At 53.8% G+C, this 15,280-nt stretch overlaps 1 protein-coding gene across 1 annotated transcript; it reads right to left on the reverse strand.

Annotated features, from left to right (window-relative positions):
* Positions 1–2,419: 2,419 nt before the first annotated feature.
* LGI3 (leucine rich repeat LGI family member 3) lies at positions 2,420–13,884 on the reverse strand. Its single transcript, XM_084615217.1, has 8 exons — positions 13,450–13,884; positions 10,591–10,662; positions 9,959–10,030; positions 9,638–9,709; positions 9,088–9,159; positions 8,376–8,545; positions 8,011–8,175; positions 2,420–6,831 (listed from the first exon to the last, which is right to left on the reverse strand). The coding sequence occupies exons 1-8, from the start codon at positions 13,659–13,661 to the stop codon at positions 6,014–6,016; spliced, it is 1,653 nt and encodes a 550-aa protein (XP_084471343.1). The 5' UTR covers positions 13,662–13,884; the 3' UTR covers positions 2,420–6,013.
* Positions 13,885–15,280: the final 1,396 nt, after the last annotated feature.

Here is a 15,280-nt window from a genome sequence, read left to right on the forward strand (position 1 = left end):
GGGCTGCCTCCAATTTGCACCAGGGAGCCTGTCTGTGCAAATTCACTATTGTGCAAAATGGACTCAGCCCTTATGAAAAATCAGCCCTTGGTCGAATTAGGTGGGACCATCCAGCTCCTGTTGTAATTCTCTGTTGTCACAGTGTCTGAGCAGCTGTTGTATACTCGGTCCTGGTGTGCTGATCCACCACAGATATTTACCTAGGATTCTTTGTCTGGGGAACACCCAGCAGATGTTTTTTCAAGGTAGAGTTTGATTATATAAGAAACCAGAGTGGTTCCTGTCCCTGGAGGCTGGGATGCCAGAGGTGCCACACAGCACTTAGTTTAATTCAGTATTGAATAAAATATCGTGAAGGCTGCTGTGGGTTATAAAGCTAATGGAAGGCTGGGAGCAAGCCCTGCTTTCCCATCGACCACTCCGCTAACCTTTCACCACCAGGAAAGACCTTTTCCAGCCTCTAGAATCTATAAACAGAGGCATTTGGGGGCTCCCTTTGATTTCTATTGATCCCTATTGGACTAATGCAGGGGTTCTCACAACAAAATTTTTGGTGGCCTCAGAGGGTGGCCATCAACTCTTGCTAGTGGCCACTTTGACAAATTTTCCTAAAACTACTTAATTAACTTTACGACAAACAAATAAATATACACATATACATGTCCAAATCAGTGTAATTAATTTATGTAGGATTTTTTTTGCAGACTCATTAATAAAAATAATATAGTAATATTTTGGTACCCTCCACCATTACATGATAATTTGGCCCTCCACCCATTGCCTCTAGCCCCTGCTGCCTCCCCACTGCCCCACGGGTTTTCCATCGTCCCCTGGGCCCTGCTCCTCCCCCCGCCCCTCCCTCAGCTCCCTTTCATGGCCTTGCACCTCAGGCTCACCCCACTTCTTGCATCTTGACCATGGCATCCCATAAGGCTGGCCCTGCTCAAGCCCTGCTGCCCAGGGCTGAAGCCCAGAGCCGGAGCCCCATGGGTGGAGCCAGGCGGGAGTGGGGGAGGTCGAAGCCTGCCTCCTAAGCCCCTGGGCGCTGCAGGGAGGGGCTGCTGCTTGCCCCCTGGCCCTCCTCATCTCTGTCCAGGAGGCTATGGTGGCCTCAGGAAAAACCCCAGGTGGCCCCGGTGGTTGGTATTGAGAAACACTGGGGGCTGTTGGGGTTGAATAACAGAGGAGAAAGTGATAGTCGGCTGCGAAAAATAAATAGGGACTGTCCCTGCTGAGCACAGCCAATTGGGAATGAATGGACCAGCCATGAGAGTCACAGCCAGTGCGAGTCCTGGCCATTATACAAGGTATTCAACTGCTAATCCTTAAAGCACAGAAATGCAGTCACTATGTCATGTTGTCTGGACCTGATCCAAAACCCACTGAATTCAACAGAAAACGTCCCATTGATTTCAATGGGCTTTGGGTCAGGCCTTATAAAAATAAAAATGACCAGTGGGTGGGCCATTCCATATCAGCTAATGACCAGGCTGTCTCTTGGGCCCGCAACTCCTTCATCTGTTTACCAAGGGGCCCAGCCATGCTCTCTCAGTCATTATTGCTTAAATATTGCCTCCTGATAATAGTATTAACAGCACCTTGGCTACTATTGGGACGAGCAATGTGTAAAATAGATAGAGTGAATGAATATCTATGGTGAGAGAGAGTAGGTACATACAGTCACAGAGACAGAAAGACAGCTAGATAGATGGGCATGTATAGTATTGGATGGATGGACGGATGGACACAGTACGAGTCATAAAGTATCTGTCAGGAGGATTTCTGCCCCATCCTTTGGCCAATTGGGTTGGAAATGTGCCTGACATAGGGCTCAAAGGTTTTCCACATGCATCTGAGTTCTCACTTGTAACGGGGGCTGGGGTGGGGGGTGGCAGGAGTCCAGCTACGATTGCCTGGCTCTTGGGTGACCAGCAGGGGACATTTCAGGCTGGGAGGTGGCCAGGAGATGCTGTCAAGAGGTCCCCTGGGAGCAATGTGAAAGAAAGCACTGGCCACAGGGAACTGCAGATCCCTGAACCTTCTCTCTCAGTTGGGGATAAAATGGAGAAGGGGTTCAAGGGAAAGCATGGTGTGCTGGAACTGGAGGGGCTATGTGTTGCCAGGGTGGAGAGTCAGAGATTAGTGGGAAGGAAATTCTGGGATTAAGGAGAGGAAATATTATGAGATTAGGGGAGGGGATTGTGTGCCAGGACTGGGAGAGGAACTGTGGGATCAGGAAGGGGCTATTTTGGGATGAAAGGGAGAGGATGCTCAGGGAGGAGAGAGTATTATCAGGTTTGTAACACCCCCATTAGGTTGTGCATTCCTACACTCACACAGACACACACACACACACTCCATCCCTGGGGCTGGCACGTTCCATAGCACAGAGCTCATGGTTCAGAACAAAGGACGGCAGAAGTGTCACAGTGCGTTTATTTTCGGAAGCATTTCGGTAGAGCTTGTACACCTCGGTTATAAGTTGTATGCAGAGAGCATCCTGCTCTGGGGGGCTGAGGAGAGGGGCAGTGTGGCCGAGAGGGAAGCCACAGGCAGCTGGGAGCCCCCCCAGCTCCAGCCCCCACACAGCAGGGTCAGGCCGTCCCTGTCACCACTCCCCAGCAGATGGCGAAAGAACCTCAGGGCTGCTCCTCTCTCCAGCTGGAGAGCGAGGGGAACAGGAGGAACAATGCTGATGGGGTCACTACACACTGACAGCAGGCTCCCCTGAGCCTGCTCCTGCTCCCAGTGGAGTCTGCAGGAGCTGTGCCACTCGCGCCAATGGGAGGAGGATCAGGGCCTGTAGGAGCTGCAGGGGAAGGCGGGTTTGAGACTGGGTCACTGCTGCTCAGGAGTAAATTGGTTAGGACAGGCGAGATGCCCTTATGCCTGAAGAGCTCAGGCTCATTCTCTGTTAGGGATAGGGGAACCCTCCTGAAGCCCTCACTTGCTGATCAGCCTTTCCCTTCTTTCTAGGTATCCCTACTGCAAAAGTAACAACCTGTCCTCCACCCGTCACAACCTGCAGGGTTTGAACCTGGAGCTAACAGTGCTAAAGGGATAATTCCTGCAGTGAGCAGCAATAGTAGGCTTTTATCTCCTGTGTGAAACCACACCCACAGGCAGGAGGCGGCGACACATAGCCCATCCTCAGCTCTTCCACGCTTTGCATGACCAAACTGCTGGGGGAAAGGAGGGATAAGTAGGGATAGAGGCCCAGATCCTCAAAGGTTTTTAGGTGCCTACCACCTATTGATTTCAATGGGAATTAGGCACCTACAGACTTTTGAGGACATGAGTCATAGAAACAAACGGCTAGAGATAGGGCTAGTCTGTGGATCGGCAATATGGATGAATAAACAGAGAGACGTAATGGGAAACAGATGCCTTCGCCTGGTTAGCCCTCAGGAGATGAAGCACCAAAACCAACTACGAAAGTTCCTTTTCCCTGGTTCCGACCCACCAGAAAGCCCCCTGCCTTTGAGGTCTGCAGTTGCAAGAGGCCCAGAGACCCCAGAGGAGAGGGGGTTTGGAGCAGAACTTTCTGATGTTCCCCATATCTAGGCACCCTATGAGGAAGTGAGGAGGGGCAGGGTCTTATTTCCCCAATACACAAGCAGGATATCAGCAAACCGGGCACAGGGAACCAGTCCCCACTCCCTCTCTGATGATCAAAGGAAATAAGCATAGTATGAAGGGAGAGCTCCTCGCTGCACATCTTGTAGATGTGCAGGCTTTTCCCACATCTGGGAAATGATCACCGTCTGAGCTGCTCTGTGCCTCCTACCAATGCCTGGGACATATAGAATCACAGAGCAAACTGGGACCTTTGCTCCAAACCCCGGTGATGCACTAGAGACAAAGGGGACATCGAGACACTACGGGTCTGATTCTTGTGGACACAACAGCCCCTTCGCGCCAACCTGGCCTCCACATGGGAGTCGATTAGTTACATGCTTTTTGGGCATGTGGTGTAAAGGGGCTCAGAGGTGAATGAGAAGCAGCTTGGGGGCTGGAATTCTATCTCCCTGAGTAGAATACGGGGACAATTGCTCCTATCACTGACACCGACGCGACTCCACCCTTTCAGTGGGGAACATACTAGTGAGACCGAGAGATGATTTGGGCCCTGTGGCCATTGGTTGATGTCATCTATAAACATCAAAGGCCAGGCAGAGCCAGCACTGGGATCACGCCAGGAGCTGAGTGGGCTGAAACTTGGTAGTTCAGGAAACCCTGGCTTCCTTCTCTTGTATGGGACGTGTGACTCCCTGGAGGAGTCTCTCCTGTCACTCCCTGTCGCTGTGGCTGTCAGCAATTCTGTTTAACTTGAGCCATGTGCGCACATGGCAAGCAAAAGCAGGCTAGAAATCCACACACTAGACAAACCAGAACAGGCATATTTCCCTTTAGCTGCTCATCCAGCCTGCCCTGAAAGATGCACTGGTGCTTACGCAGGGTGTGCACTGGAGCAGATGCACTACATTTCTGCTCGGGGATTGTGCACCGGTGCATATGCACGGGGATGGTGTACTGGGCACGTCCACTAGAGCTGTGCACTCGCGCATGCTCTCTGACCCTCTCCACTGGCCCTGGATTTGTGCATGGGGATTGATGCGCCCAAGGCACATGGGCTCATGCACTAGACTTGATAGCTAGCATGCTGATAGCTCTTCCTGTCTGCAGATCACAAAGGAGGCCGAGCAACAGTATCTCCCTTTTACAGAAGGGGAAACTGAGGCATGGCAATTTACCCAAGGTCACACAGCAGCTCAGTGGAAAAGCCAAGCCTGGACTCCTGAGCCCCAGTCCCTTACACTAACCACTGGACAATGTTGCCCCCTGCAGCTTGACAGAGAGACGATGCCTGGAGGGAAGCAAAGCAGGTCACTGCAGTAAAGTGGGGGAGATACAAAGGGTGCCTCTATACTTCCATTAGCTCCCAGTGGGCCTTGGAAGGCAGCTCACTGAGGAAGCTGGGACAATCTGGGCTGATGTTGCCACTGGGCACACTTCCAAAGAGCCCTCTTGCAGGGCGGATGCAGGAGACAAAGGGGGTCAGGTGGTCTCAGGAGTGGTGCAGCCGCCCAGAGCAGCGTCTCTACAGTCTGAACATGGGTGATGGCTACAGGAAGTGCGGCAGAGGCTGCAGGAAGAGTTTGGGAGAAGTCACGACAAGGGACTTTCTTCTTCCAGGCCCGATCCCCAGCGCTGTGTATGGGGACAGGAGCATGTGTGCAGAGGGAACTGCAGGGAGGGTTCGGGGTGACAGATACAGGGATGCATGTGTGTGTCGGTGGGTGGGAGAGGCAGCGTGATGTGGTGCACCGCCGATGCACCAAATCTGGGTTCGCCCATAAGAATGTGCACACGGGAGTAGCTGTGTGTGCGTGGAAAGTGCAGTAGTGAGAGTGGATGTGTACAGGCATGGATCTGAGGGTGTACATGGACGTGGGCGTCCATAAACGGCAGTATATGGGCATGGATATAAGACTCAATGCAGGGAGATGGATGTGAGGGTAAGGGGTGCAGGAACGTGTGTTTGTTCCTAATGGGGTGCACAGGGATTGCATGGACATATAAAGAGTGAGTGTAGATGCACATGGTATGGCTAGAAGACTGGGAAGGAGTGTACTTGGGGGTGTTGGAGTGGGCGCACGCTGAAGGCAGATGGGCAGGGATGCAATGTGTACGAGATGCTGGAGGGCATGTGGGTATGAGTTTATCTATGGAGGGATGACTGTGGTGAGGATACACTCATGAATATGAGTGTCTGGATGGAATGTGTGCTGGGTATGCATGTACTCATGGGTCTGTGTGAGTATGTATGTGTTCTGGACCTGTCCCTGGATATGGCTGTGGGGCAGCAATGGGCACAGACAGGAAGCCTTAGCCTGAGGAGATGCAGGGCACTGGAGTCCCCTGCTCCAGGGGTGTTGCAAGTGGAAGAACATTTTCTCTGCACAGTGTCTAGGCGTGAGGCAGGGAGCTGGGCAGGCGGCAGGGGCACCCCCTACAAGCTGAGGTCCACCACAACGTGCCTGTAGACCAGCGTGCTGCTCTTGAAGCTGGGGGCCAGCAGGACATCCATGTCCTCCAAGGGGACGTAGTGGAAGGCCCGGGGGGCTTGGATGGAGAGTTCCTGGAACTTGACAAACTTCTGCTTCTCCTCGTCCCAGAGGTAAACGTGGGTGAAGGAGAAGTCGCTGCCCAGCACCATGTACTGGCGCTGGGACACCAGGAAGGGCTGCATGACCATGGAGCCCCGTGAGGGCAGGGTCTGCAGCTCGGTGAAGCGCTGCCCCTCCCACTTGACCACCTTGGAGTCCCCGATGTAGCGGCTGAGGCACAGGTAATTGTCTTTCTTGAACTTGAAGTGCTTGACCAGCTGCACGTCCATCACCTCGGCCACCTCCCCCTGCTGCAAAAACTGCTTCTGGGCGCGGCTCCATTGGTAGATGACAGGGGCCTGGGAGCTGCTGGAGATGATGAGCCAGGGCTTGCCTTCGTTCTCCACGTATTCCACGTCGGTGTCACGGTGCCAGGGGTGCAGGGCCTGGTGGGAGTAGAAGCCATTCTGGTTCCAGCGGTAGAGGCTGGTGGAGCCGGCCTTGGAGCTGTCGGCGATGACGAAGTACCAGTCGCCGTCAATCTGGAAGGCCTCGATGTCATTGGGCTTGCGGATCTTCCTGCTATCCATGTCCTGGATCTTGATGAACTTGTCCACGTTGGTGTCCCACCGGTAGATGTAGGAGCCGCCGAAGAGTTGCGCCACCACCACGTAGAGCTGCGACTGAGCCACGATGGGCTTGCAGTACACGGCCGAATGAGCTGCAAGGGGGCAAGAGTCAGAGTCAGCAGGGCAGGCCCTTGGCCCCCTGCTCCAGCACACACTGTGCCTGCATCAGACATGGTCTGCACCCAGAGCCCATTCTGGGCGGCCACAGAGATCCAGCCCAGATTCTCGTCCTCCCAGGCGATGCACCCAGAGCCCATGCCAGGTGGGCAGAGAAATCCAGTTCCAGCTCTTCATACCCAAAGTGAATTAGGCTGAGGGTTCCCTCTCCCTGTCAGGACTGAAGATATTTTTCACCTGTGTCCCTCACAGGCACATGTGCTCCCTGGAATGCGGGGAGAGGAGAAGAACCCGGACTGGATTTCGGTGCCCACCTGGAAGGATGACGTCCAGCTCTGGAGCAGCTTCCAGTAGCTAGTGGAGGAGAGTGTCCCAGGTGAGCAGCGTTAGCATACCTGCTTGCATACACACATACCCCATACCTCTGCCCGCACCTGCATAGTCATGGAAAATCCATACCCTCCCTTAGACTGAGCTTCCCAGGGAGGTGGTGGAATCCCCGTCACTGGAGGAATTTAAGAACAGGTTGGACAAACACCTGTCAGGGATGATCTAGGTTTACTTGGTCCTGCCGCAGTGCAAGGAGATGAATTAGATGTCCTGTTGAGGTCCCTTCCAGTCCTACACTTCTCTGATTCTATAACCACTCACATATACACCCACAGTGCACTTTCACATGTACACACAAACACTTGGAGACTCTCCCATATACGCATGCATGCACCCTGCTGTTGGCCTTCAATCTGAAGGGGGATCCAGGTTGCTTTGCTGTGACGGCGAGGATGCAGCTCCTGCAATCCGCACTCCCTGCCTCTGCCAAAGGGAGTGGGAAGAACCACCCGGCAATGCCAGGTGTTTCTGACCGTAAGCTCTGCACAGTAAACCCCTAGGGTAACTCACAGCTTCCCAGGAACCCGCCCTGAACCGCACCAGGGAGGCTAATGTGCCCTCTTACTAGCCCGCTGCCATGTGCCTCTTCATGGCTCAGGCAATGAGTGACTGATTGCAAGTGACCCTAAACCTCTGATAACAGGATCTTGCTGTTTCTCCTAGTGCTCACTATAATGGGACTTGTTGTCTCCCACCTCCGGCCCCACTCCTCCAGGGAAGTACATGGCCATGACAGAATGTCTGTCTGCATGGCTGGTCCTTACCAGGGATGCGGTCAAAGTCCCTTAGCTTGCGCTCCACATAGTCCCACTTGAGGATGGTGCAGCTGCTGGCACTGGGCTGGGCCAGTGCTACGTAGAGGTCGCTGCTGTAGACAAAGGGCTCAGCTGACACCGACTGGAATGGCAGGACCTGGTGCACCACAAAGTCTGGGAGGGAAGGTGCAATAGGTGAAGATGTGGCAGCAGTGGGGACCCCCGTCACACCACACAGCCCACTGCTCCCTGGCCATGGCAGCATGACCAACGGCTTTGCTTTTCAACCATGCCCATGGAAAGTGGCCCCGTATCCACTCTCCCTTGCCTCCAGCCGTGCCTAGTGAAGCAGTGAGAGCAGCAGCCACTCCTACCTGTCGTGATGCAGTCAAAGTCCTTGAGGGCCAGGTCCCGAATCTTCTGCCCTTGGAAGCGGACAGGGCTGCTGCAGAAGGTGGCAGGCACCGTGGCATTGGTCCTCTCCACCCATTCCACCAGCCACTTGATTTTGCAGTCGCAGATCAAAGCGTTGCCCCGGAGGTCCCTGAGGGTGGTGGAGGGTTTACAATGGAGCACTGGTCACATGAGCAATGGAACCCCACTACCGCCCCTCCATCACCCCCCAGCTACAGACAAGGCTGGGAACCCCAAAGCATGTGTTTACAGTCTGGGCCTGGACAAGGAAATGGTTCCAGCTCTGGGGGAGCTCGTCTCAACCCTGGTGTGTGGGTGGGGAGCACATTTAGTCCCTTGTGCCTTGTTAAAGAGACCCATCCCTCTGTTCTCCCACCTGTGCTCTGAGCCCATAGAGCCCAAAGGTGCGTGTGGATATTGACGCCCTCCAGCCCCAAAGAGAAGGCTAGGGAGCTGGGCGCTGGATCTGCAGGCCAGGAGGGGTGGGGTGAAGGCACTGGGGTAGGCAGGAGAATGGGGAGGCAGGTTGGGCTGCTGCGAGGACCTTGGCCCAGCCCAGGATCAAGATTCCTGGGCTCTGATATCCTGCTCGTTGGCTCTACACAGCATGGGACAGCGTCTCCCTCAATAACAGGCCCCAAGTGGTGGCAGGAGGCCTGGGCTGGGCCTTACAGGTCACTGAGGATGTCCAGGGATGTGAAGATATCTCTGGGCAGCGTCTGCAGGTTGTTGTTGGCCAAAGATCTGAGAGAGAGAGAGAGAGAGAGAGAGAGAGAGAGAGACTTATTGCCAGGAAAAATGGCACCTCCTTCTGAACGGACCCTGGGCAGAAGCTCTGGCCTGGAAGCCACCACTGTGTCCATAGTGGCAACTCCCTACCCCACGGCTCTGGCATTTTTTCATAGGTGGAGATACCACCCAAAAAGTCAGAGAGACAGGGCTGTCTGCTCATTGCGAAACTCACAAATAGATGGTCCTGTTGTACTACTCTGTCAGGCATGCCATCCCCACAGGCACGTGTCCGGCATGCCAAGCGGATCATACCCACAAGCTCTGTGGCACACATTATACCCACAGCATGTGTGAGGTGTGCTGTACTCACAAGTGCCTGTGAGGTGTGGCATGCCCATGGGAATGCCATATCCACAGGTGCGTGCTAGGTGCACTCTACCCATAGGCTTATGCAAAGTGTGCCATGTCCACCGGCACGGGTCATACTCACAGATGTGTCAGGGACTTCAGCCCTCGGAAGGTGAATTTCGACAGAGAGCGGATGTCATTGTTCTCAATGAACCTGCGGTGACAAACGGGGACACAGGTCATGCCCTCTGCTCCCTGAGAGGTGGTGCTGCCAAGCAGCCCCAGGGACTGAGCTCCCCTCTCTCCTGGGGTGGCCATTTCAGATGGGAGGGGAGCATCCACCCCCCTCAACCCTAATCAGAGGTGGCACCTTCCCTGCAACCCCCCTCCAAGACCTTCTCCTCCCAATTCCCACCATCGCCTCCCTCCAGCCGACCCCAGTGCGAAGGAGAGGCGCACGTACAGGTACTGCAGGTGGGAGAGGCCGGTGAAGGCATCGTCCCCAATCAGCATAAACTTGTTGGAGTTCAGTAATCTGCAAAGAGAAAGGCGAGACATCAGCTCCGGGGGCCGCCATCTCCAGCACAGCTGGGCTGCACTGGGGGTGCTAGGCTGAGAATACCACAGACTGGAACCCCTCCCCTCTGCTGCGGGTGCACCGAGAAGGCAGAGGTCTGGACGCAGGCTGTGAGTTCAAATGCTACCTGCTGCAGCTCAGCTGTGGTCAGGGGTTAACCTCCGATGTCGCGGGGGAGGCCTTCCCATTGCACGGGGCTGGAGTGCCTCCGTGTAGGATGATGGGGGAGCAGAGTCCTCCCTCGTGCCTGTGGTTTGTCCCAGAGAGAGGGGATAGCGGGGAAGTCTTCTCTGCCCATCTGTATCTCCCATGACCTCACCATTCAGCCACCTAGATCAGGCATGCCCAGCTTTGGGGGAGATCAAACATTACAGCTCCAAGGCCGCCCCAGAGAGACTCTGCCGAGCCTTTACCAGCCCATGCTGACACACAGGGCATGGGAAGGCCTGTGTCCCCATCCTTGGGGACTGCCCTGGCAATAACAAGCCCCCATCCCAATGAGAGACCCAGAGACGTACAGGAACTGCAGGAGGGGGATGTGAGCGAAGGCTGCTGCTTTGATTTCAGTAAAGGCCGCGTTCACCATGGTCCTGCGGAGAAGGAAAGGAGGAGAGAAAAGCTCAGGACCATTCCAGGAAGATGGGGTGTTTAGCACTCAGAAAAGTGACAGCAGCATAGTGTGGGTTGGAGCTAGGCAGACAGCAGTGTGCAGAGCCCGTCGGGACTTTTCAGGGAAATTTGTTTTTTGCGGGGAAATGTCTGTTCACAGAAACCAAAGCTGCCCGCAGGGAAGGACGGTTGGTTTCTACAAGTTTCCCCGTTTCTGAACAAATTTGAAAACACATTTTAAATTGCCAAGGCCTCGGCTTTTTGACATTTTCCAAATGAAAAAAAAAAAAGGTTTGTTGTTCAGGTCAAAATGAATTTGTTTCAAAATTTTAGTGCATGGTAAAAGAAACGTTTTTTTAAAAAGGTCGAAATTGAAACGATGCATTTCCCTAGACGCAATTTGAAATTTTCTACCGATCTTTGGTTTGCAAACATTTTCAAGATTTCAACTTTTGGTCCTGATTCAAGATGGGGAAAATGTAGAAATCTTGAAAATCCTCGCAGGTAAGGACAAGCATTTCCTGCCCAGTTCAACTGGTATGTGCTGCGTAAGCATCTCTGCGTCTCGTGTTGCTCTGCCAATGCCTCTCAGTGCTGGCCCACAGCCGCCCTGCTCTCCCACCCGGGGCCTGCCACAGCTCTGCCAACACTCCTCAGTGCTGATCTGCAGTCTCCTGTTATCCTAGTCCTAGCTTGGCATTCTCCAGTTACTGCTCTTGAATCCAGGCACGGCCTTTCCAGGGGGAGGTTTATATCTGCCCTCTGCTCTCCAGATGGAGGAGGTATATTTAAAGAGCTCTCTCTCTCTTTTGCTGTAATTACGGCCTGAAGGTCCAGGGAGCCTTGGGACCCCTTAGCCAGTCGATAGGGCCATGCTTCGGCAAAGGGAGCCTGCCTGCCTCCTGCTGCAGAGAGCTGGTCTGCCTGGGACAGGTCCAACAAGTGCAGTCTGATTGGAAATAAACCAACGGAGGCAGGGGCAGAATTGCTAATACAATGCAGGACCCGCAGCATGGAGCAGGTGCTCCTCATTTGCATCATCCCATTCTCCCACTCCCCAGCACCCTGGCAAGGACGATGGACTGCAGCAGAGCCAGCGTGTGCAGGAAGGAAGAGTGCTCCTGCAGACAATTAAAGAATGAAGTCAGCAGGCCTCCCACCCTGGGCTCTAGGGTTTGAGGGGGTCAAGCCAAGGACAAGGGACCTAGGATGGGCAGAAATGGGGTATACTTCAGGGCTTCAGACAATCTCTATTAGAGACCAGGATGGGAGTTATCCAGGGGGTGGGAGGCAGATTATCTCCCATCTGCTATTGTGCTGGTGCTGGCCTCTCTCAGAGACAGGATACTGGGCTAGATGGCCCTCGGGTCTGATCCAGTCTGGCAGCTCCTGTGTTCCTATGGAATTTCTCAGGCCCCACCAGGGACATAGCCAGGGGAAGCATGCAGTGCACACACACAGCAGACAAAAAGGGGACTCTCTCTCACATGCACACGCTCTAAAATCAGACATATACACACACACACGCACGCAAACGACACACAGCAGATGCACACCCCAGAGAAAAAATGCAGGGGCACCAGACACACACACATATCAAGCACACGCGCACACTTTCCCCACACACCCTGGCAATCTACAAAGGGTCAGTTCCAGTATGTCACTGCGGAGATACAGCCGTGACAGGCGCATGAGATTAGATCAAACCATTCCTTTTCCTTCCCTGCTCTCACCCCAGCCAGGTCAGGAGGAACCCGCAGGCAGAGTTAGGAGCTTTTCGAGGTCAATGAGAGGTGGCATGGTGCCACGCCAAAGGAGGCAGTCAGGACTTATTGTAGGTCTGGATCAGCTGTGACAAACAGTGGAAAGGAAAGGGCTGCCTATTTCTGGGCTGAGGAGCTACCCAGGAGGTGGCAACACACTAGGGTGACCAGAAACCAAATGTGAAAAATCAGGACGGGGGTGGGGGGTAAGAGGAGCCTATATAAGAAAAAGACCCCAAAATCAGGGCTGTCCCTATAAAATCAGGACATCTGGTCACCCTACAACACACGGATGGATGAAAGAGTGTTCATGTACCGCTCTCCCCACACACACACACACACACTTACTGCACTTGCACCAACATGCACTACTTTTCATACACCTAGCTTTCATTCTCACACACACACACTTCCATACACAAACATGCTCATTTATAAACATAATGCATTTCCACAACACACCCTTCCCCCACATGATCAACAACATGCTCACGCAAGCTTACACTGAAGCACACCCAGACACATAACATGATCAGAAAGAAAAATACACCCAAGAGGTATAGACACCCAGCATGGTCATGCAGACATGCATATGTTTACATGCACACATGCATGATTTTCTCATACAAATAAGCAGCTCCAGCATACATACACGATAACCTGCATGCCCACAGAGGGTTATTATGGAACACACATTATACATTTGTGCACACATATACCCCATGGATTCACACACACACCATCTCTCTCGGTGTTAGCGAACCCACAACAACCCCATTCCGATGTAACCCCAAGGAATATGCTGCCTTCTGGGAACCCTCCAATAGCAACAAGGGCCCTCAGCCTTTTAGTCTAAAGCTCAATCAACCCCAGGGATTCCCCACCTCCATCTCCCTCAACCCCAACCCCAATGCTTCCAGACATTCCCTCAGCCCACCTACCTCCCCCACCATATCCCTATCCCTCATCCCAGTGATCACGCCCTCCTGCTCTGCTGATACTCACAGGGAAATGACCTCCATGGGCAGGTTCCTGGGGACAGCTTTGGAGTCAATGCAGAAGGCAGTGTCCCTGGTGCAGGAGCAGCTCTGGGGACACGGGGGCAGCTTGGGGGCTCGCTTGGAGCCTGCAGGCAGCCAGAGGTAGGCCAGGCTGATCAGGAGGAAGGCAAGGACTTGCCCCCTCCGCATCACTTTCCCTGGCTGCAGCTCAGCCATCTCCCTGGCCTGTCCTCAGTCCCCTCCAGAAGAATCCCCCCGTAGACTGTTGCTTCAGCTCTGCTATGTAATCCTCCCTCCTCTCCTGGCTTTGCTCTCAAGCCCAGGAGCTGCAGTGAAGAGCTGAAGCAATCCTGGGAGTGAGGATGCCACAGTCCATCATGCTTCTCTGCAGAGCACCACACTCAACTGCTGGGGTGGGGGGAGCAGGAGTGCTTTGCTGCTGAATGATTCGTCAAAGTGATAGCACGGCTGGGGTTGCCTGTGGTGCATGGGGAGTGTGGGAGTGTGCCACGTGCAATAGTATGTGTGCATGTGCATACTGCATGCACTAGTGTGTTTGCAGATGTGAGTGTGTGTATGTACCGCATGTAACAGTGTGTATGTGTGTCTCTCTCTCCAGATATGACTTCCGCATGCGTGTTTGTGTGTCTCTCTGCGTGTGCATGTGAATGTTTGTAGTGTGCATGCAAATGCGGTGTGTATACAAATATCTGACGGTGTGTGTACTTTGTATGTGCAGGGCTGTGCACGATGGAGCATGTATGGGTTGTGAACGGCTCTGACCAGGCTCTTATGTGCCTGAGAGTTTGTGTGTGCTTTTGTGACTGCATGAGCCTGTGTGCGCCTGGGTTGTGTATGTTCTATGTGCGCTTGTGTGTTTGTTTATGTGTGTGTATGAAAATGGGTGCACATGCAGGCATGAGTGTGTGAATATGTACATGTGGGTCAGTGTACTTGGGTGGGTGAACAGGTGTGCACATGGAAGTGTGTGCACCTGAGTGCTCTTGTGTGTATCCCGAGACCATGGTTAGTTGAAGCACAGACTCTTCCATTGGCTTCTGGCCCTTGCTGACCCACCCTCCCCATCACATTCATTCCTGCCAGCTCACAAAGACCTTCACCTGCAGCAGGATCCTCCTACCTGAAACAGGGGCCTCAGCTTTGTCCTCCCTGCCTGCTCATTTCCTTCCGATCTCTCTGCCCTGTGCCCCTAAGTTTGCAGCATTCTACCGATGTCACCGATTCCCTCCCCCATCAACTCCTGCCACCCCCCCCCATACACTCCCCAACCCCCTCCCATCTGACATGTCCTTGCTGAGCTCTCTTAGATAATTTATGAATGACTTGTGAGGCACAAGCCAACCAGTGGCTACCGTTCCAGGCACAGCCTTCTCCTGGCTAACAATGAGAGGGGATGGCTCTAAAGAGGGCATTCTTACTTTCCGCAGCTGGGCCTGAGGCCATATCACTGACAACAAACAAACAAGGGTCCCGGGGCCCAGTGGAGGCAGGGCAAGGGGAGAAGTGATTGTCAAGTCATGGGGTTGTCACTGAGCTCCCACGGGGCAGGAGAGGGGAGACGGCAAAGGGAGGGACATGGCCAGAAGCTATGGAGTGAGGGGATGGGTGGATCTGGGGCAGGACACATTATGGCAGCCCAGCTCCCCTTCACTGGAAGGGGCCTCATCGCTCCATCTGTACTTTCTCCAGGAAGCAGGGCAGTAAGCTGGGGGCAATCCTTAAGCTCAAGGTGCACCTGATAGCCTGAGGGCAAGAAAAATACAAGGACAGCTCTTTCTGCTGAGGGCTGGGCCAGCACTTCCAGTGCAAAACCA

Source organism: Lepidochelys olivacea (genome assembly GCF_965140295.1).
Source record: "Lepidochelys olivacea isolate rLepOli2 genome assembly, chromosome: 26".
NCBI lineage: Eukaryota > Metazoa > Chordata > Testudines > Cheloniidae > Lepidochelys > Lepidochelys olivacea.

Coding starts and splice junctions, on each gene's coding strand:
- LGI3 (XM_084615217.1), bottom strand. CDS start 13,661: ATGGCTGAGCTGCAGCCAGGGAAAGTGATGCGGAGGGGGCAAGTCCTT. Junction 9,710..9,958: donor CTCTCCCACCTGCAGTACCT/GTACGTGCGCCT, acceptor TTGTCACCGCAG/GTTCATTGAGAACAATGACA. Junction 9,160..9,637: donor CTGAAGTCCCTGACACATCT/GTGAGTATGACC, acceptor TCTCTCTCTCAG/ATCTTTGGCCAACAACAACC.